This window comes from Myotis daubentonii, chromosome 12 (assembly GCF_963259705.1).
Source record: "Myotis daubentonii chromosome 12, mMyoDau2.1, whole genome shotgun sequence".
Taxonomy (NCBI): domain Eukaryota; kingdom Metazoa; phylum Chordata; class Mammalia; order Chiroptera; family Vespertilionidae; genus Myotis; species Myotis daubentonii.
In genome coordinates this window covers 18138564-18161800 of record NC_081851.1, presented here as the reverse complement: position 1 = coordinate 18161800, position 23237 = coordinate 18138564, and the positions used below count along the sequence as shown (strand labels likewise).

The 23237-nt window shown below is 42.2% G+C and overlaps 2 protein-coding genes across 4 annotated transcripts in view; both read right to left on the bottom strand.

Annotated features, from left to right (window-relative positions):
* Positions 1-4760: 4760 nt before the first annotated feature.
* Positions 4761-7696, bottom strand: LOC132213754 (lithostathine-like). 2 transcript variants are annotated; one of them, XM_059660695.1, is made up of 7 exons: positions 7646-7696; positions 7267-7352; positions 6587-6705; positions 6252-6389; positions 5534-5660; positions 5188-5255; positions 4761-4974 (listed from the first exon to the last, which is right to left on the bottom strand). In XM_059660695.1, exons 2-6 carry the CDS (start codon positions 7340-7342, stop codon positions 5188-5190), a joined length of 528 nt encoding a protein of 175 aa, XP_059516678.1. In that variant the 5' UTR covers positions 7343-7352; positions 7646-7696; the 3' UTR covers positions 4761-4974. The 2 variants fall into 2 exon arrangements, with proteins under 2 accessions (XP_059516678.1, XP_059516679.1); XM_059660696.1 differs by lacking the exon at positions 7646-7696 and having other exon boundaries at positions 5184-5255.
* Positions 4761-23237, bottom strand: part of LOC132213752 (lithostathine-like) — a 42589-nt gene continuing 24112 nt past the window's right edge. For both annotated transcript variants that reach the window (XM_059660694.1, XM_059660692.1), the window contains exon 7: positions 4761-4974. The gene's annotated coding sequence lies outside the window, so the exon portion shown is untranslated. The remainder of the gene's footprint in view (positions 4975-23237) is intronic.

Here is a 23237-nt window from a genome sequence, read left to right as displayed (position 1 = left end):
ATTCCTTTTCCACTGATAGCCATTGTTCAGTTACAGCTGCAGCCAAGGAAACTAATGGTGAGGAAAGGTGGTTCCAAACTCAGAGTCAGACCCCTCGGCTTCCCATACCAACCTGCTGATGTGCTCAAAATTCCTCTTACTTGGCTTCTCTTAAATGACCTTACAGCTAAACGCCTCGGGTGCACAAACCATTAGCCCACCTGGCAAGATAATGCAGAGAACGAGAACTCAAATTGACAAAGGGACCTTATCTGGGGAGATTTTATTTCCTATTAAGTCACCGACTTCCTATTTTTATTTTTTTTTTATAAAATTGCTGAGAGTGAAATGAGAGCAAGGGCAACTTCAACAGAGGGGTAAAGTTTACCTGTTGCCTACTGGCTCTCCTATGGGTGTGGGCCTCTCCTAGAGAATATCACTTTTAAAATGCTAATTAAATTTTTAACACCAAGTAGTTGAATGAATAGCTGTTTGATTTTTTTCCTCTTTTCTTATATTTAGGAAAAATATGTCAATTTATTTAAAAATATTTCAATGCCCTCTTCTCATTCCTTCAAACACAATGAATCTCAACCCCTCCACCCATGCAAGAAACTTTAAAGACAATGACTAACGAAGACCTGGGTTTGCTCCGATGGACGGAAGGAGAAAGAAGCACTGGGCGTGCTTGCTGAGCTACGGAAATGGCCTGGGACTGCTGCAGTTGCATGTGCTCACTTATTAGGATAACACACCATAGACCTATCTTCCCTCACTGGACTTTCTCGGTATTGGGGAATGTAGTCACTTACGCAGCCCAGAGCCCTGCAAGGAACATTGCCACTCTGTGTTTGTAAGACACACTCCCAGGTCGGCAGGCGGAGGGTTGTCCTTTTCAGTCACCCCGTAAAGCCAGTGAAGGAGCTGGACTGCCAGGTGCCCAGGACTATTGTCATTGTTTTTTTTCTATCCTGCAACTCCTAAATGGGCTTCTCCTCCTTCTCCTTCTCCTTGTCCTTCTCCTTCTTCTTCTCCTTCTCCTTCTCCTTCTCCTCCTCCCTCGCCTCCTCCCCTTCCCTTCCCCCACTCCCTCCCCCTCCCCTTCTTCTTCTTCTTCTTCTTCTTCTTCTTCTTCTTCTTCCTTCTTCCTTCTTCCTTCTTCCCTCTTCTTCTTCTTCCGCTTCTTTTCCCACTTCTTCTTCCGCTTCCTCTATTTTTAAATGGCTGGGCTTGAAAAATTGCTAATAATTTTAGAGGAAATTAAGACAAGTTTGAAAGTCCTACTATAATTACTAAGCAATTTAATCTATATATCTTTTTTAAATCTCTTAGGTCAAGAGAGTTTTCAGAAGACTTCTACCAAAGTCCCCAAAAATATACATTTTCCCATAAAAATATACATAATCCCATACAAACTGTCTTAGAGAATAAAGAGGAAATAGTCCCTAACTGTGACAGATAATAATAGAAAAACATTTTCTACATGAAGGGCTAGATGTGCTTCTAGTTACGTTTCAGATGTAATTGGTGGTCCTCTCTCTTTGGAGATAGGCAGCCTATCCCAGAAAGGGTACAGGAAACTTACCGAACATCAGTTTAGAAAAGTAGATACTAGCTATTCATTTCATCTATTTATTTGAGAATGAAAACTTCACATGTAGTATAGTCAGATTTGCCAATATGCAGTATCTGCCAGAATGAGCAAAGATGTAATATTTGGTATATACTTATACTAACAGCTTATTTGTTATTAGACATTCAACTTTAGCTCAGAGTCCTGTGTTTTATCTGGCAACCCTACCTAGGCAGAAATGCTGAGTTGCTCCAGGCCCATTTGAAAAATTTTGGCCAAGGTCCCATCCCCCTTTCAGATGAGGGAATTGACCAAATACTTTCTTTTTACACAACTTATGAGGCTGCAAAGGTGACAACAGTGAGGTAGTGATAGTATGATGATCTAAAAATATTTTGTTTCATTAAAATTCTCCTTCACTCGCACAAGTGGTGCTTTTCAAATAAAATATCACCTATTCAGTTTTTTTGTTCATTCAATTACTATTTATAGAAATCCTGCCAGATGTTAAGTCTTCCCAAGGGCAGTCTTGATTGAGGCCGGATTGTCTCCAGGCCCCAGCACAGGAAGCCCTCTGAGACCCTTTCTCTACTAGTACTCAGGAAATTCATTCCACTCAGCAGCCTTAGGAATAAAGAACTAATCATCTAGTCTATGCAATGGTGTGGTTCTCACATTGTTATTGTCTGGTCTATGGTAAGATAAAGATGGAAAGCAGAAATAAGATTTTAGAAAACTTTATAACAATTTGATAGATGAATTTGTCTATGGCATTTAAACTTCTAAAAATGAGTTTGTAATATATACACTTTTTTGTTTTATATTTTGTTTTTAGTCATTCTTTTTAAAAAAAGACTAACTTTTAGGATAGTTTTAGGTTTACAGAGTTATGTGAATGTGGAGGAGCTCCATAAATTATTTGGAATTTTTCTGCATGAAATACTGGTCTTTGCATACATTATTAATAGATTAATATAATATTATATATTATTATAAATATTGTCATAAATAAATATTAATACTATATTAACATGTAAGTAATTATATCCTAATTGATTCATGGATATTTGCATTGTATTACAATCCAATACTATGTGATTTCTTTTGTTGCTGAATTACTCCCAGCTTTGGTCCTAGGGAGTGCTTTCAGTTGGCCCCTCTGTTCCATTGACACACAACCCCAATATTACATTTCCTTGCTTTCTTCCTTTCTGGCACACTGAGACGCTCCATTTTTATTTTATATATTACCTTCTGTCTTAGGTTCAACCATTTCTTCAAGAAGCTCTTGTTCCGTTTATTGGAGAATGACATTAGAACCAAGGCCAAGGTACACGGGATGTCCCAGTTTTTGAGTTTTATATTCCTCTTCCCCCAGATTTATGGAGGTATAACTAGTATACCAAAATGCACGTAACTAATGTTTACAATTTAGGAGTCTGGACGTATGTAAACACTTAGGTTGCTATCACCAGGCCCAAGTTATTAGATATTCCCATCACCTCTGAGAGTTTCCTTGTGTTCTACTATTTGTTTATGGGTTTTTCTTTTTGTGCTAACAACACTTAAAATGAGAGCTACCCTCTTAACATATTTAAGTGCACAACACCTTATTTGTTAACTACAGGCGTAATGTTGTGCCAACGATTCTCAGAGCTTTTTCTTCATCTGTTGATAGGAGTGAGGAATTTTTGGCCTTTATTCTATTTATGTGGTATATGACATTGGTTGTTTTCCATATGTTGACCCTTCCTTGCACCCCAGAAATAATTCCCACTTGTCTTGCTGTATGACCCTGTTAATGTCCTGTTGAAATTGGTTTGGTAACATTTTGTTGAGGATTTTTACATCTGTAATTATCAAGGTCATTTACATGCAGTTTTCTTTTGTCGTGGTGTCTTTTTCTGGACAGATTCAAAATGATTATTTTTCTCTTCATCAAAAGAATCTGGTGGAGTTTCAGAAGTAAAACCCATGAAAGAGTAGCAACCTCCCTAAGACTGCAGCCTCCTGCAGTTTCTCACTCTTAACCCCAATCCACACTCAGCATTCCGCAATGTGTCACAATTACCATTTTATGCACCTAAGAGCTCAAGGCTCCAGCAGCTCCAGCTCAGCAGAAGTGAGAAGGCCCTGTGCTCTGGAGCCTCAGCAGGTGTCAGGGTGATGAGTGCAGGAAAAGTTGTTGGCTTTCAAATTGTTCCGACTTTTTTCTTTACTAAGAGTAACAACTACTAATGCTCTACATTTCAGCTGTTACCACAGTCCAAGTGGTTAATATTTTATAAAAGTTATGGTCCAATTTAGATTGCAAATTAAAGGAAACAACCAATGCTCTTGACCAGTAATGTCGGAAGTGCTGTTATAAAGGGTGTCCCAAAATTCACGCAAGATTTGAATTTAATGGTGCTTGCTATCACGACATGATAATCCAGTTTTTTGTGCCTAAATTGCAAGATATGGATGTGGACGACACGTGGTTTCAACAAGACGGTGCCACATGCCATACAGCCCGAGAAACAATTCAATTACTACATGAGTCATTTCCTGGTTGTGTAATTTCCCATTTTGGTGATCAGAATTGGCTGCCCAGATCATGCGATTTAACACTGTTGGACTTTTTTCTTTGCATTTTTTTGAAGTCAAAGGTTTATGCCAAAAAGCCCACGACCACCCACACCTTGAAGGAGGAAATTGAGCGCTGTATCAACAAAATTCAGCCACATTTATGCAAAATGGTCATGAAAAATTTCAACAAAAGAATGCATATGTGCCAGCAAAGCCGTGGAGGCCATTTACCCATTATCCTATTCCATACATAACCCTATATTATATACTTTATGAATCAATGAAAAATTTACAATTTTTAATTATAGACTTGTGTTTTCTATCAAATTACTTCTTGTGTGAATTTTGGGACAATCTTTAGTAGCACCATCGTGGGCTAACAGTAACCCCCGATGCTGTTGGTGCCACACCATCAGGAGGCAGGGGCAGCAGAGGGTGTGGAGACCAGTTTGTCTGCACACGATGTGAATCCTTTGTGAACAAGGCCGACATCCTCATCACAAATGTGCTGATGGGCACGTCCCTGTGGGCATTGTCCCAGGAGCCTGAATGAAACGGAACAAAGGCAGCACCTAAATTTTCTCCCTCACCCACTGACTCCTCAGTCTTGCTATGAGACTGGAACACAAAAATGCACAAGTATTGAATAAAATTTTTATTATTACACTCTGAGACTTCAGGCCATTGGAAACAAAGAACGCCTGAAATGAGGGCAAGGAGGAGGGAAGGTCAAAAAGAAGAGGCTGGGTTTGAGGGTGTGCAAAAATATTCCTTTCCGGTGGGTTCTCACTTGGTCCCAGGATGAGCTGCATCCCAAACTCAGGCTGCTGGCTCCCACTGACCTGATTCTTTTCCTTCTTTTTTAAATTGATTTCAGAGAGGAAGGGAGGGGGAGAGAGAGATAGAAACAGCAATGATGAGAGGGAATCATGGATCAGATATCTCCTGCATGCCCCATACCAGGAATGAAGCCCGCACCTGGGCATGTGACCTGACTGGGAATCAAACTGTGATCTCCTGGTTCATAGATCAACGCTCAACCACTGAGCCATGCCCGCTGGACTCACCTAATTCTTGAACTTGCAGATATAGGGTAACACCTGATTACAGTTATAATCTTTCCATTTCAGATATCCTAGAGAGAGAGAAGAGCTTAAGTGAGTGGGGCTGGTGGAGCTCAGGGCTCAAAGGAGAGACATCCCAGACCTGCCTAGGACTCAAAGCCCCGCCCTCATCATCACCAGGGACCCTCTCCAAGGGAAGGAAACTCACAGAAAGGAGAGATGAAAGGAGATGGGAGAAGACAAACCAACGCTGCATTTCCCGGCTCAGGAGAGTTCCCTGAAGGTGAGGCCCAGGAACGGGGATGAGGGGATGGAAAGGTTGGCCAGAAGGTAGCTCTTCCTTTCTTACCTGAGCTTCGTGACAGGCTCCCGCAGTAGCCAGGATTTGAAATGGTGGCAGGATCTTTCTCCCAGGCAAGGTAATCCATCACATGATTATTACTCCACTCCCATCCACCTGCATTGGCTTCATAGCCCTACTGAGTAGAGTTGGAGGCAGGTGAGGTTGAGTGGTCATTAGAGGTCTCCATGCATGATTCCCTCAGGTGAACACCTGATCCCCCCCTCAGGATCATGGAATTTGGTCTGCTATTCCATTTGCTGTCACTGAGCTTTCCTCTTTCCTAATTCCTTGCTCCTATTGGTAAATCCAAAAGTCAATAACCATAAAGACCAATGGAACCACTCAGAGTAACATGTTACTGGCTGGACAACAATTGGCAGTGAATTCATAATTACACCCTGAACCTCAAAGGCAATGGCTATTCTACAAGGAAAAATGCATCTCATCTTCATGTAGGATTCCTTACTGAAGCTCAGAGAACTGAATTACAGGGTGTCATGTCTGAATGGTATACAAATCTGGACAAGAGGCAGATAAACTTCAGCTGCAGACTACCGACCTTCACAGAACTCAGCTCTTCACCTGGCCTCCAGGTCCTCCCTTTCCCCCAAATGTCCCTGCAGATCTCTAAGCTCTGGAGTTATCTGGGCAGGCACAGGGACAGGGAGTGGGCCTGAAGGGCCATAGCAGCTTCAGAGATAACAGACAGGTGATGCCATCGCACCTGTGTGGGATCATGAATCCCAATCCAGATGTTTTGGTAGCTGATCGAACTGCTCTTGACCAGAGCTGCCAAGAAGGATGCTTCAGCCCCACTGAGCACAGACACGAGGTATCCCGAGGGTCGCTTCTGGCAGGCAATCTGTGTGGGGAAGAGACAGACTGAGGAGGAGGTTGAGACGTCCCTGGGGCAGGGCAGGGCTGAGGGGTAAGAAGAGGTGTGTGTGTAAAAGATGAGAGTGCTCATTCTCACTCCCAAAAAAGTCTGGAAAATGGAGACCATCCCCTCTCCCTCCTGTCTCTAATGTAATACTTCTACCTGTAAATGCACATACTCACATTTGCCTCAGACCAGGATTTTGGAGTCTTAAACAAAGCATAGCAGTAGAAGCGATGGTAATAGGAGCCTTCGGGACAGGTGCTCGGTAGAGCTTCAAGTTGCTTCTTGGACTCTTCACCTGGGGTGGATGGACGTAAGAGAGAGAAATGGGATGAAACAAAGTGTGGAAATGGGTGGTGGAACTGTGGGAATATTTGTGAGCCAGTGCTTGGGGGAACGAACACCAAACTCTTGCCTACCTCTCATCATTTCCAACACTTTCAGGATTTCTTGATCTTGAACTAGCTCCCTTATTAAATGAAGAAGCATCCATTTTTGTTCTACCCTCCCCCTTTATTACAAAGTCCAACACTTCCCCACTCTGAGCTGACTGTTCTCAAACCAAATCCTCCAGTCATTCTCCTGCTTCTCTCACTACTGACCCTTCCTGCTTTCTCTCTTCATCCTGCCAAAGTCCAAAATGGAAACCATCTCATTTCACTGTTAATGGACCACCGTGGTCCCCCCCTCCACCCCATGAGTTACCCTGAAGGAAGGAGTGACGGTGGAGGAATGGCAGGCAGTTTCATTGTGTGAGGAGATACCTCACCATGCCACATGCATCACACAGGAGGCTTCCTCCACCTCTTGGCCCTGAGCGTTCACAGGGAACCCAGTGCTGGAGGCAGAGAAATCTCACCTTGCACCTGCGATAGGAGCATCAGGCAGGAGAACAGCATCCAGAACACGCTGGGCAGGGCCATGGGAGGCAGCATTGTACAATGTCTGTGACTTGAAGAAGCAATCAGAGATCTTTAAAGAAGTGCGGTCAGAGAGAGGGCATGTAGGGATCCCTGTGTTCTCCCTCTTATCTTTTCCTTTGACAACCCTCCTTGGAATCAATTGATCTTGGTGACAACTATCTCCTTTTATAATCCTGGAAATAATTGGAGAATCTGTACACCCTCTTACCCCTAAGACTGATGTTCTTTGAAGACCAGAATCCTCCTATAGCCTTTCCCCAAATGTGTGAGGTAAACCCCTGCCATGGCTCTCACCTCCTCTCAGCTCCCACTTACCTGTTTGCAGGTAGCTGGATGGTTGGTCACGTCAGAAAAGACTCGGCTTTTATAAGGGAGTCTGAGGGTGTGGCCTTGAAATGAATAGCAGGCATGTGGACCAGGACAGGGATACCGGGAAAGATCTTGGCATTGGTTCAAGGAGGTTTGTGCCATGGGTAATAGACTATTGGGGGCAATGGCTGGTAATTGCCCCAGATATCATTTCTTTTCAGTTAGCAGGCCAGCACTTTCCTTAGGAACAGGTGCAGTTTGGACTTTATCATCCTATGCCCAGTTTTCTTTTTCTGAAAACTTCCTGGAATGAAGGTAGTGTGGCACAAATTCTGATGTTATGTGGTTTAGAAAATGTGGCATTGAATAGATAAGAAAAACATTGATAATGTTTGGGTTTTTTTGTTTTGTTTTTTTGTTGTTGTGTTTTTAGCAATCTGCCAAGTACTGGTCCCTCTAGGCATGTGTATGAATAAGTTTTATTTTTTCCTGTATATATATATATATATATATATATATATTTCTTTTAACCTTGTATTTTAAGAATAAATAAAAGTAAATCACTAAGTAAAAGTCAGGTGCGTATAGAAATAGGAATGATTGCTGAGAAATAAATATTAGTTGAGGGAAAAGAAACAATTAGAACCAAGATAAAAAGCAGTGGTTCAGAGCTGCTGTTACAGGGTCTTGTAACTCCGTGGGAAACCAGGAGGGAACAGCAGATGAATAGCCGTGCCTTCCTCCATGGGGGAAGCCTGAGACCAGTTCCTCAGCTCCGTCCAATTCGGAGACGGCCATTTGACACTTCCAAACGGCATTCTCAGATTGTGACCTGGGGACCCAAGGGGTCTTCAAGACACTTCCAGGGAGCCCGTGAACTTGTAACTTTCATAATGATACTAAAATGTTATCTGTCTTTTTTACTGTGTTGACAATCACACTATGGGATGAAAGCAAGGTGGGTAAGTTCTGATGCATCAGCATTAATCAAGGCAGTAGCATCAACCGGTGTTCTCCATATCCAGGCACTTGCAAGAAACAAGACATTTTTACTGAAAAACTGTTTTGGATGAACTTGATGAAACAGTAAAAATAATTAATTTTATTAAGTCTGAAACCTTGGATATATTTCTTTTGATGTTCTGTATATCTATGGGAAGTCTGCATAATAAAATACAGCGTTTGTCTACAGAAAAAGCATTTGTAACAGTTTTAATCTACAGTTTTCATGAAACACAATTCTTACTTGAAAAATGGATGGAGAGAAAAACTTGTCATTCTCATATGGGCATTTTTGGAGGCAGTTTTTTGAAAATGATCAAAACTAGTTAGTAACTAAATATTTTTAAAATAGTTTTAACATCTAATATCATAAATATCAATAATTCATATGAATAAATATTATTTGGGGTCTTTAATAATTTTTAAGTGTAAAAGTGTCATGAGGTCAAAACATTTTGAGAACCTCTGATTAACATCAGGCTACCAATTTTCAGGAAATACCGGGGATGAAATTATTTTGTGTTACATCAGAGCAATATAATCAGCAAAGTAGAAGGTGGGACACTATAGGACAAATGACCCCATTTCCTTAGCAAATGAATTTTTAAAAATAAAGCAATATTACATTCTTATCATTTGAGAAATGTGTCATTCAAATACACAGTATGGAGCCTGTTTAGATCCTGATTTGAACAAAGCAAATGGGCAAAAAATAAATACGGTGCTATGGACGGGGAGCTCTCTGCGTCCCCACTCGTTGCCGGTGAAGGTGGGGCTCTTGCGATGTCACAAGAAAAGGAACTTTCTGAGACTCCCCTGGGAGAATGGGTGGCATTTATTTGCATGAAATCACATCCTTGAGTTCCCAGAGTCCCATTTCCCTTCATCTCACCAAGGGAAAAGCCCAGCTGTGTCTCTAGCAGGGCTAACGCGTTGTCCAGAGGTTCTGTTCCATATTTGCATGTGTTCCCAGCTGCAGCCATCAGCTCATTGTGTGTGGGGTCTGCATGGTGTTAGAAAGAAAAGGAGCCCCAAAAGCAGGGGTCCTGGCAGAAGACAAAGGATACTCAGGAGCCAGACAGCCAGGCAATACCTTTACTCCTGCAGGAGGTGTGCACTCATAGGGCCTGGCAGCACGGACACTGAGCAGGCCATCCCCTCAGGGTTTTTTGTCTGACATATGTCATCTGTCCCTCAGTCTTGATTGGTCAGAGCTCAGGCTCACATTTTTGTGCCATTGGCTAATTTAAAGTAAAAAGGGATGGTTTGACCTTGCCGCTTCAAATGGCGGCCCCAGGGAACTGAAAATCGCCTGGGCCAAAATGGTGGCTGCCTAAAATACCTTCTTTACAGAAAAGATTACTTATTTATACCCACAATTCCCCACTTTTCTTATTTAACTCTTCTTCAAACTCAGCTAACACTCCTTGACTTTCCTGCTCTGCAGTGTTTAGGAGGAGATTATATTGCTGTTTGGTCAACACAGTTTCCATTAACACCTCATGCATGGGATGATACACCATCCCATCACTGTCTGTAAAGAGAAAGAGTTAGTAGTCTAAGGTTGTTCCTTTCCACGATGTTGATCAATGGACGTGCAATCAGAACACAAACAAGGTTTTGTTGATAATTTCATGAACTAATTTAAACATTCAGAGGGAAAAACAGAGGACCAAGAATAGGCAACAGATTTCTGAGGATAAACAATGTGGTAAAGTATTTTGTTTGACCATATATAAGGCTTTTTACTATAAAGTAAAACAGACATGGGGAGAGCAAATTTGACCAGCATGAGCGATGCAAGTGAGAGCAAGGCAAAAGCTGAAATGTCATTTAAAACCTAACCTCACCCGTTGCATGGCCATTTCTGCAGCATCATATTGATTACATGGGTCCGCCCTATCTGGCAGGGCATGGAATTACACAAGCATAAGAGTCTGAGCACCAGGAAGCAGGGACCGTTGGTGGTATTCGTCGCTTGCTACCTGAGTTGGAACCTGGTACTTTATCAGTCATGGGTCAGAAATTCTGTGTAAGGGTATTGGTTCTTTTCTCTCCCTCTCCCTCTCCCTCTCCCTCTCCCTCTCCCTCTCCCTCTCCCTCTCCCTCTCCCTCTCCCTCTCCCTCTCCCTCTCCCTCTCCCTCTCCCTCTCCCTCTCTCTCGCTCTCTCTCCCCCCTCTGATATCTTCAGAATCTATGGGATAAGTATCATATGCACATGGGAGGAGGAACATCACTCAGTTCCAACCAGTAGCCCCCAAACCTCAAATAAACTAGAATGGGTATGAGAGCAGGGGACAAAGTGTTTATCTCCTACTTTCTAATTAGTCTGATGCCCGGGGCCCTACCTATGCAAAGTGTTCAGTTATGAGCTGAATTATTACCACTCTCCTGTTTAAATGTTTCAGTGGTTTCTTTATTAGCTGGTCGTCTGATTACCTAATGCTGCACAATTAGCTCTTTTAAAGACAGTGGCTTAAAATAACAATTTATTATTATTTCTCCTGGTTCTGTGAGTTGACTGGGTTTACTTATGTGGTTTTTCTGTGGGGTTTCTCATGCAGATAGTGGCTGGAGCTTTAGTCATATGGAGGATCATCAAATGAACTGGACCTCAGGGGTGGAAGTTGAAGCTAACTATTGGCTGAGGGCTCAGTTGGGCTGTTAAATAGAATGTCAGTCAGCACAGCACCTTTCCATGTGGCTTGGATTTCTCATCACACAGAGGTGTTAGGATAGTAAGACTTCTTTCATTGTTGGTCAGGGTTCCCAGAGGGCAAAGCAGAAGCTGCCATTCTTCTTTGAATAGGTTGAGAAATGGCATAATGCTGTTTCCACCACACTCCATTGGTCAAGCCTGAGTTTGTATTCATGAAGAGCATGAAGCGCACCATCATGTTTATTTATTCACAATGGTTTAGCTAATTACAGTAGTTGCCTTTAATTGTATAATGCCTTAGAAGACTTGGATTTTGATTTATTTCCTCCATTTAACGTGTTATTTTGAGTAACTGACTTTATCTTCCCCTCCTTGCATCTGTGCTTCTCAAATTTTCAATGAGGATTTTGGACAGAGTGGTCTCTGAGGTCCCTTCTATAATCTCCCTATTGTTGGCTGGAATATCATGAAGGTGGATCAAGAGACCTCTGGAAAATAGTTACTGCTCCCATATTAAAGTCTCAGATCATCTCTGAGGCCATCATTTTTCTCCTATTGCACCAAAGGGGTCATTTGTGAGCAAGCTTTGAGAAAAGTACACAGTCAGGAAACCTGTCTGGAGACAGAGCTATTACGGAGAATTTTTAACTCTATTATTTAGTCGGTTACTATGTGGCTATTAGAAACAATTGATTTCCAAAATGAGAACACATAGACTAGGAGCTCCTTGCATATTTGCATAAGAAGATTATACTTAAAGAATCAGCACATAGTATTTTCAATTAAATATCTTTATTTCAAGTGTAATAATTTGTTAAATTTTGTGATCTTGGTTCCTATAGTGCTTGAGAAGAGCATGTTGCTTAAAGTACTTCATATGGCTACTGGCATGTGTATGAAAAATGACCAGGGAAGAATTCAGTTTCTAAAAGGACATATTCTTTCAGAAAATCTTTCAAAAATTAGTAAAGTTTGGTGAGTGCTGTTTCTAACTACTCCTTGCTCTATGGGTTAATTTTAGCCTAGTAGAGAGACAGACCATACACATCAACACACTGAAGTTTTAGCTAAATCAAAGACCAGAGTAGGGTCACTGGTTGATGCAGAAATAGGTTCTATGAAAGAGAATATTCTGAAGGTAAATGTCTAGAGATAAGATTATTAAAAGATAAAAATAGAAAAAGAAAAAAAAGTATTAGGAGCAGAAAGGAAACATCAGATAATCTGAAATTCCTCAGAGATCTGATCTTGTGGGTGAGCTGGAGTTAAGAACTTAGAGTAAAAGAAAGTTTTTCTCCTTATCCTCACGTTTTTATAAACATATATTTTATTGATTTTTTACAGAGAGGAAGGGAGAGGGATAGAGAGTTGGAAACAACGATGAGACAGAAGCATGAGAGAGAAACCTGTATCAGCTGCCTCCTGCACACTCCCTACTGGGTTAGCACCCACAACCAAGGTACATGCCCTTGTCTGGAATCAAACAAGGAACCCTTGAGTCCACAGGCCAACACTCTACCCACTGAACAAACCGGTTAGGGCAACCTCCCATTTAATGGTCTGAAATGGGAAGAAGAGAGATGAAAGGAATATTATAGGAAATACTATTCAAAACATAATGCATAATAGCCAAGGTTTCTCTTTTTTTATACTTCCTTTTCTCTTTGTGTTTCATAGATTAACCTTTGCTGCTTAGGGGAGAATGGAGATATGAATAAAATTCTATTTTAATTGAAGGGATGGCCAAGAGTTAGGACAGAATCAAAATGCAGACAGCAACCTGCAGGATTAGGTAGAAATGGAATTCCAGGTTAAAAAGATAAAATAACCAGATACACCAAACACAGTTCGAGGCAGAAAAGGAATGGCCTATTTCAAAGCTGAGATTGACCCGAGACAACTGAGGAGAGTCAAGGAGCAGAACATCCCAAAAACAAACTCAAGAGGACACACTCTCAAGAATGGTAAGAATGCTGGCTCCAGGCCTCAGGGGTACCAGGATAGGGAACCTGGGTGTGTGGAGTAGAAAAAACATGGGGTTGGGGTTCTCAATAGGATTCTTAGGCTGGAAGTGATCTGAGAGAGTATGAACGCTTTAAAGTTATGGTGCTCACTTTCCTACTCAAGATGTTCCCTGGGCCTCCAGATACCCATGTGTAGTTGTCCCCATGCCAGCCCAGATGGTGAGTTAGTGGAAAGGATAATTAGTGATTAAGGATTGGGCTCTCAAATCAGATGGACTCATCTTAGGATGTTGGGTGGAAATTAAATAAAATAATGAATGAATATCCTTAAGCATGATGCTGGCATATAATCACACAACACATGACAGCTAATTAGAATGTTTTCTTCAGTGTAGAGCTGTGTCATAACAGTGCTTAATTATTAACAGTGGAATTACATAAATACATAAAAATGGTCTGCAGATGTAAATTATAGAGAAATGACTCATGGAATAATTTGTGTAGCTTACCTTTTAGTTGATCTGACCTTTAACAATATTGCTTTGAGGACATCAAGCCAGCAATGCTGTCCATCCATCTATATTCTCTATATAGCTTTAAATAAAATGAAACACTATTTATTTTTAAAGGGTGTTCAGATGTTTCTAATTTAGGAAAAAACTTTACTCATAAATTCAGTCATCAGGGAACTGCCAGACTAATTTGTGCAGGAGCTCATCTGATTGGAGATACCACTTGCTCAGCACTAATTTTGTGCTTGGCACTGTGCTAAGAGCTCTACGTAAATTATTATTTTGAACATCCAGGTCATCATTATGAGGCAGATAAGCTTACCTTGTTTTTCACACAAGAAAATGAAACCTTGGAGAAGTTGGATAACTTGGTCGTGCTTCCTCAAAAGTAACAGAAAGAGGACTAAAACCCAACACAAAAGCTATGGTCTTAGTCACGGGTACTCATTTCTGGAGGAAGTAGATTTTTTTCCTTTAAAAATAGAGTCTTGGCCTTTGCTGAAGGACCATTAACGTCTGCACCATGGGAGAGGAAATATTTTTTCTAAGGTATTTAATTTGCCATTGGGATGGACCTGACATTTAGAAGACCTGAGCCCAGAAAATCAGATTTCTGATAGATATACATGGAGAAGACTGAAAACACTAGGGAATTCTGTGAGCAGCGGCCACATGTGGTTATTTGCTAAGCTACATTAACCTACTGGATACTAAGAAAAAGAATGTGTTCAGTGGAGTTAACAGATTCTCTTTACTTGCACAAGTACAATATTAACAATTCCTTGTCTCTAGACAAGCACTGATACTGCTCATGCACCTATAATAAATGCTGTGAGCGCCAACTCCCCTTTGATTTAGACAAGTGCCTAAATTGCCAGACCTGTCCAATATTTCTGGCATTCAGAAGCAATGCGTTAAATTCTGAAAAGACCCAATTAATTGCTCTGTGACATGATAGGGTTTTGGAAGACTTCACCTGAGTTGATGGATTCATTAATTTCAGAAAATGTTATTTGCTCTCTGGAATTTTCATGCAGAGTTTAAATGTCATTATATAAAAATGTATTTACTGCACAGAATATTCGTCTGATTCATTTTAGAGTGCAAGTAGGAATTGCTCGAATTGTCTGCGGCTGCACCATTGGCCTTGAACCTGTCTCATTGGGTTTCTCGGTGATGCACCCACACATGTGAATTTAGGTGCACATGTGTATGAACATAGGTTCAGAATGGTGATTATGCTTTGCAAATCTTAACACACGTGTTTCAAGATTTTTTCAGGTGTAGCCTTTCCCCACAATTACTCCAGCTGTAGGTAACACGAGAGCTTGACTGCAGCGTATTTCAGAAAATCCCTCTGGAGTGGGAAGCTATGCTAATCAGCACACCTGAAGAGCTCAGAGAACACTCATCAAGAGGACAGCCTTCCGAATTCAGAAGGTAAGTGCGGGGGATGGGAGCAAACAGAAGTGCATTGCAGGCAGCTTTCTTCATGCAAAAAATGAGCTGAGGATAAATGTCAAGTTCTGGGAACTGCAATGGTTTGAGGCCTCAGCAGTTTGTATAGAACTGGGGCGGTGGGGGGATCTGAGACAATACAAGGACATACCAGCAGTCTTGGGGAAAGGTGCTGTCAGTCGTAAAGGGTAGATTTAAAAACTGGACCATAGGCCCCTATGAACTCAGGTGCAAACCATGAAACAAAGGCTGAAGCTCCGGCCAGCTGAATAGGCTGACAGTGTGAGAGTGATTTGTCTCAAGGGCAACCTGAGGATCTCGTCCAAGTTCAGCAGTTTCTAGGCTGGACGCTTGAGGAGTAAACTCAGATTCTATAAGTTAGTGGGTAGATCTACTAAATCACTGGCCACTTTGGTTTGATGGGCTGTGTGGTTGACATGAATGGAACCAGCGTGGAGGAAAATGGTACTTTGAGCCCACCGTGTGTTCTCCAGCTTCCTGGAGAAAAGTCAGATAAGTTGAGTAACAACTTCTCTGCACCTGTTTCCTCAGTGATTAATGGAGGCACTAATGAAGTTCCTTTGGGGAGTCAAGGAGAACATGGACTTACTGGCACAGCACGAGGGCAACGAGGCTGGCACAGCCGTTTAGGTGCAATTATCCCAAAGTTCACACTCTAGTTCACTCTCAAACAGTGGTCTTATACTGTCCATGTTATCTCAACCTTGGTTTTATTTTTTTTCCTCCATAAAATGGTGATAACATTTACCATGCAGGCTCCTTTTTAGGATGAGCAAATATTTGCCACTTATAACAGCTTCTGCATCATGGTCCATTCCTAATGTCCCACACCACTCTTCCTTCTCTCACCCCTGTTGCCCGTAAGTGTCAGGTACCGGTGCTGCCTCACCAAGGCCCACAGCCATCTGTCCACGTTCCACATTCTAGTCCAATCTTCTCCAGCGAAATTCAGCCCCTGGACAGTAATTTCTTTCTTCCTTGTCTAAGTCCCTTTTAAAGAATAAAGATAAAAATTGACTGTTTAATGAGATTTTATAAGACTAGCAAATTAGACAGATCTTTATGGAGACATCACCCTTTATGCACAAACAGGGTGGAGGAGGGCAGGATGGACCTGCCCATGTTGTGTTATATCCTGTGAGAGGATTTCCACAGCAGGGCCAAGGCCCCTTTGTTTTGGGATCCCTCGTGCCTGAGCCCCACTGTGCCAGTGCATTTTCACTGAACCAGCTCTTTCTGGCTTTGGCTGGACAACCATTGATCTCTCTCCTACAGAGCAGAGGTGGATCTGAGCCACGGGGCTGGGGCAGGTGTTGAGTGAAGGTAATGACACTGTTTTCGGAATCATTTCTCCTCTTTTACGGCTCAGGCTTTGTGACAGAGTGGGACTTGCTCGCCCATTCCTCTCGTCATGGTAAGTTCTCATACAAAACATTCCTCAGTGTCCTACAAATAAATATGATTGTGATTAGCTGGAGCACTTCCGGGTAGTTGCTGAAATGTATCTGAACCCAAGATGTAGGCACAGCTGAGGCTCAGTCTGACACTTGGAGGGTAACAATGAACCCAGGAATCCAGGATAAGCTGTCTGGGCCCACCTTGGTAGCGGAGCAAAGTACATAAAGCTACAATGTGACAGGGATGCTGGAGATGGGGGACCAGTTAGCAGCTCATTATTCAAAATGCTTTCAGTGGTGGCCAAAGTATAGGCTTTGTTTGTGACTGTAATGTGACATTTAATTCCAAAAATTATAAATGTAATAAAATATTATTAGTTAAGTCATTAACAAAAAAATGCTATAGGAACAAAAGAGATTGTGAACTCAAACTACTATCACAATATTAGTGATATTTGCTACTGGCATGTGATTTCATCATTTTATTTTTTTCCATTGGTTCCTTAGCATGTGGATGAAAGGAGAAAGAGGTGGGGAAGGATGTTAGTAGCACAAATTTCCATGTTGGAAACCGAGTCTGAGAGATGACACGTGGGCTGTCCACGTGCACAGGTCTGGTGAGATACAAAGCCGGTTAGAGTCTAGACAGCAGTAACACATGCTTGGAAGGACAGTTTTGATTATGGGAAGCTGAGAGCATTTTGACGGGGGATATGTTGGTTTAAGCTGCTGGAAGGAATTCCAAGGGGAAAGGTGAGACGGAGATGAGGAACACGGTCAGGTTTCGTTTCACAGTGAGGTTTTATCTGAGAGAATCCCCAGATTCACCTGTGAGGGGACAGAAGGACAGAACTAACCAAGAGCGGTGCCAGGCCTGAGCCCGAGTCTGTGCGAAGGCGTGGGAGACGCAGTCCAGCCGGAGGCAGGGTCTGTACCCTCTTTTCCACATTCATACCGCGCTCTTCATACACGCCCTGTGCCTGTCTCCCCAACACCGTGAAGACTCCTCAGGGGCAGGAGCTGTGTCATGGATCCACAGTACCGCGCGCAGGGCTGGATACAGAGGACTTCAAAGTGAGGGGTGAGACATCCAGATAACTCCTTGGTCCCAGAAATTCTCTAGACCAACTGTCTGTGACAAGTAAAATCATACAAATAATTATAAATGGGGTGCGATGTATTGCTCCTGTCATGCTACAAATAAAATCTTCAAGTATTAAAAAAGATACATAAGGAAAAGGGAATGTAAACCATCAGCAAAAATGAGGAAATACTAGGAGAACTTGAAGGTAGACTGTTGCACATGTAACAAGGGAGGTGGGGAACAATAGGGCCCTCACCTGTTCTCTGTGTGTTCAGCTTCAGGCTGATTTCCTTGGAATATTGATTGACCTTTGAAGTTACATTGAAAACCTAGTTTCCTGAACTAGTTATCTCTTTTGAGTTCTCTTATCAGCACTGACTGTTTACCTGCCTGAGCTGCTGCATTCGCCATCAGCCTTTGAGACCTAATTATTCCAGAAGCAGGAGGAGACACAGCACCAAGGGGTGGTGGACTCAGCCGCTGTGGATGGAGGCAGAAGGAGGGGGAAACGGATGGGACCACCGACTGGAAGGAGGGTCTAGAGTTTCCTTCCTCTGTGGAGTTCCTTTGCCATAGAATTATTGACTCTTAGGGTAGAAGGTACCTTCAGCTTCATCCACACCAACCCTGCGTAAAGGCTAAGTCCTCCAGTGATGGCGAACTCTCTCTCCTTGAGCCAAGATTGCAGCCCCAGGCTTTTTCTGCCCCACACTCTGGTCTCACCCTTTCTATGTGACAGGACGTTGTGGGTGTTGGCCAAGGATGCAGGACACAAGGGGTGACTTTGGGATGGGATGGCAGCAGCCTAATCCTCTCTCCTCGCTGTTACCAGGCAGGGGCAGCCGGTGGCAGGGGAAGCAAAGCAGAGTCCCTGAGAGCAAAGGCGACATGTGAGTGATCGGCCTCTGCCAGGCTTGGGAAGGGCAGGAGGGCTTGAGGCAAAATAACCGGACAGTCAGCCAATAGCCAATCTATTTTCCCTGAAGAAGAAACTTAAATAGGCGGTGAGGGGCAATGAAAAGGGGGGAGGTGTTGCTACAACAGAGCTTTCTTTACCAGTGCTTTCTGTCTGACTGTCCCTCAGAACGATTCCCCCGGCATAAAGAGCCCCTCTGAGCCCCAGAGCAATGAGATTTTTAAAATCTTTTCATCTGTTTTTGCTGTTCCAACCTAAAAAGCAAAAAAAAATACTGCTTTAAGGGAAACACCAAGTTTTAGAAAAAGAGCTTTGTGTTCAAGTTTGCCTGTCTGAGTCCCAGTCCATGTTTTGTCCAGAGAGGCTGTTGTCCTTGGGTTTCTACAGGGAGGCGGGGTTCTGTGGTCAGCGCTCAGGATCTGTTTTGGCTGGTAACTGTGAGATGAAGAGCAAATTGCCAACCTCAGTTTCATTTTTTAAAATGGAGGAGTAATGAGCAATTCGGTACAGATGAAATGACTATTAAAGTACCTGAACGAGGCACACATCTCTCTATCAGCACTGTCCACTAGAATGAAAATGCAGACCACATGCAAATCTTTAAATTTTCTGGTAACCGCATAGAAAAGTAAAAGAAAATAGGTGACATTAATCATTTTATTTAACTGATAATATCCAAAATATCATTGCAACAGGTAACCAACATAGAAATTAGTGAGTCATTTTACAGCTTTTTACACTGTCTTAAACTCTCAGTTTGTATTTTATATCTACAACACACCTCAATTCAGACTAGCCAGCTTTCAATCACTCAATAGGCACATGGAGCTAGCGGCTACAACATGATACAGCATAGCTCAATATAGTTATTAATTGTGTGCACTGTTTTTTGTATTTTTTTAAAAACATGGCAGGGAGCTTCAAAGGGATGAAATGTTGCCACTACCATGTGGAAGTTTGAAACAAAACCCTGTCCGGTGCAGTTAGTAAGTCCTACTGCGGGAGAAGAGTTATGAGGTCATTTGAGAGGGACAGTATGCTAAGCCATTAGCAGCTCTTACTCTGTTAGGAATGAGCATCTCAGAGCTCTCCGGGCAAATGGGTTTTGAGGGACAGAAGGTGAGCCCCGTGCATTAGCAATGTCATGTCTCCCCTTGTCAACAGGTGTTGGTGGTGGAGATGGTGATGGGGTGCCTGCTGGCTGTGAGGAGGGCTGCCCACGGGTGCCCTGCAGCTAAGAGGGTCCAGGTGCCTGCTCCCCTCCCACACCTGGAGCACCAGCCGCTGCTGGGATCACACAGAAGGGATTGTTCCCCTCAGATTCTTCAGGTTCCCACAAATGGGAGGAAAAGGAAATTCCTCTTTGATAGCAGGAAGGCTCCAGTCTGACCCCTTGGCTTAACTCACCCCAAACAAAGGAACATCAGAGAAAAGCCACTGGAGAGGCCTGCAGTGGGGTTCGAGGGCGCTGGGCTGGGAGGTAGTGGGGAGGCAGCCTGGGCAGTGGCACTCCTGCCTGTGGGCACAGACCCTCCTAGGAAAGGATAGCTGCTTTCCTCAAGTAGCAGCACAGCCCTGGGTGACTGCCATGCACCCAGCACCCAGCAGGAGCCAGGGGCGGGAGCATGAGTCCTTTCCCTCCCAGATCCCAGGGAACCTGTAGCCACATCCTGTGTGCTGGAGCGTTCCCAGTATGGGTTTGTTCGTGTTCTCTCTGTTTTTATTTATATCAATATCTTCCTTTAATTTTGGGGAGAACTGATGTTTTAAGCCATCTCTAACCATCCTTGGTTTTTTATTTTAATGTTACTGTTGTGTTTGTCAAGTTCTACCTTACACTTTATATGGGACCACTCAACTGCTTCATTTCCTGCTTTCTTTAATTGAACTCTTCATTCATCTTTTTAAAATATATATATTTAAGGCTATGAGTTTCCCTTAGCTATTTTTGTTGCGTTCATTGTTGTTCAATACAAAATATTTCATATTTCAGCCCAGCGGCGTGGCTCAGTGGTTGAGCGTCGACTATGAACCAGTGGGTCAGGTTTCCATTCCAGGCCAGGGCACATGCTCGGGTTGTGGGCTCGATCCCCAATAGAGGGCGTGCAGGAGACAGCCGATCAATGATTCTCTCTTATCATTGATGTTTCTCTCTCTGTCTGAAATCAATAAAAATACATATTTTTAAAAATATTTCATATTTCAAATTTACTTTTAAAACATACTTAGAATTATTTCCACAATAAGAATTCTGTAAATAAACCATATTCAATGGAAAATCAATGACTAATACAAATAATAAAGAAAGTAAAAAAAATCCTAAATTTCACCATTGTAAAATGACCGTCTACAGTTGATGATCACTCTTCATGAATGTCCTTCATGTGACCCTATGCACATATGTGCACATACACATTATTATGGACACTGATTTTTTTAAAAAAATTTCTTTATTGGTTAAGGTATTAAAAATGTGTCCTCATCCCCCATTAACCCCCAACCTCCCCCTCCCCAATTCATGCTCTCATCCCCCTGTTGTCTGTGTCCATTGGTTTGGCTTATATGCATGCATACAAGTCCTTTGGTTGATCTCTTCCCCTTACCCCCACCCTCCCCTACTTTCCCTCTGGGGGTTCATAGTCTGATCGCTGTTTCTCTGTCTCTGGATCTGTCCCTGTTCATCAGTCTATGTTGTTTTCTATATTGTACAAAATGAGTGAGATGATGTGGTATTTATCTTTCTCTGACTGGTTTATTTCACTTAGCATAATGATCTCCAGTTCCATCCATGCTGTTGCAAATGGCAAGAATTACTTCTTTTTACTGCAGCATAGTATTCCATTGTGTAGATGTACCATGGTTTTTTAATCCACTAATCTGCTAATGGGCACTTAGGCTGTTTCCAAATCTTAACTATGGTGAATTGTGCTGCTATGAACATAGGGGTGCATATATCCTTTCTGATTGGTATTTCTGGTTTCTTAGGATATATTCCTAATAGTGGGATCACTGGATCAAATGGGAGTTCCATTTTTAGTTTTTTGAGGAAACTCCATACTGTTCTCCACAGTGGCTGCACCAGTCTGCATTTCCACCAGCAGTGCAGAAGGGTTCCTTTTTCTCCACAACCTCTGCAACACTTGTTGTTTGTTGATTTGTTGATGATAGCCATTCTGACAGGTGTGAGATGATATCGCATTGTCGTTTTGATTTGCATCTCTCATATAATTAGTGACTTTGAGCATGTTTTCATATGTCTTTCAGCCTTCTGTATGCCCTCTTTCAATAAGTGTCTATTTAGGTCCGATGCCCATTTTTTGATTGGATTGTTTATCTTCCTTTTGTTAAGTTGTACGTAAATGTTGGAGATTAAACCCTTATCGGTGATATCATTGGCAAATATGTTCTCTCATGCACTGGGCTTTCTTGTTGTTTTGTTGATGGTTTCCTTTGCTGTGCAAAAGCTTTTACTTTCTTTCTTTCTTTCTTTCTTTCTTTCTTTCTTTCTTTCTTTCTTTCTTTCTTTCTTTCTTTCTTTTTCTTTTTCTTTTATTTTATTTTATATATTTTATTGATTTTTTTACAGAGAGGAAGGGAGTGGGATAGAGAGTTAGAAACATCAATGAGAGAGTAACATCTATCAGCTGCCTCCTGCACACCCCCTATTGGGTATGTGCCCACAACCAAAGTACATGCCCTTGACTGGAATGGAACCTGGGACCCTTCAGTCTGCAGGCCGACGCTCTATCCACTGAGCCAAATCGGTCAGGGCAAGCTTTTTATTTTGATGTAGTCCCATTTCTTTATTTTCTCTTTAGTTTCCATTGCCCTAGGAGCAGTATCAGAGAAGAAATTCCTTCAGCATATGTTTTCAATTTAGCTGCCTGTGGATTCCTCTAGTATTTTTATGGTTTCCCGTTTTATGTTTAAATCCTTTATCCATTTTGAGTTTGTTTTTGTGTATGGTGTGAGTTGGTGGTCTAGTTTCATCTTTTTGCATGTATCTGTCCAATTTTTCCAACACCATTTATTGGAGAGATTGTCTTGACTCCACTGTATGCTCTTGCCTCCTTTGTCGAATATTAATTGGGCATAGTGGTTTGGGTTGATTTCTGGGTTCTCTGTTCTATTCCATTGATCTATATGTCTGTTCTTGTGCCAGTACCAAGCTGTTTTAAGAAGAGTGGCTTTGTAATACAGCTTAATATCTGGTATTGAGTTCCCACCTACTTTGTTCTTCTTTCTCAGGATTGCTGCAGCTATTCGAGGTCTTTTCTTTTTTTTAAATTAAATCTTTATTGTTCAGATTATTACATTTATTCCTCTTTTCTCCCCCCATAACTCCCCTCCTCCCAGTTCCCACTCCACCCTCCGCCCTCACTCCCCACCCACTGTCCTCATCCATAGGTGCACGATTTTTGTCCAGTCTCTTCCCGCGTCTCTCACATCCCTTTCCCTTTCTATGTCCCTGATTCTATTATAATCACCAGTTCATTCTGTATATCAGATTATTTATTCACTTGATTCTTAGATTCACTTGTTGATAGATGCATATTTGTTGTTCATAATTTGTATCTTTACCTT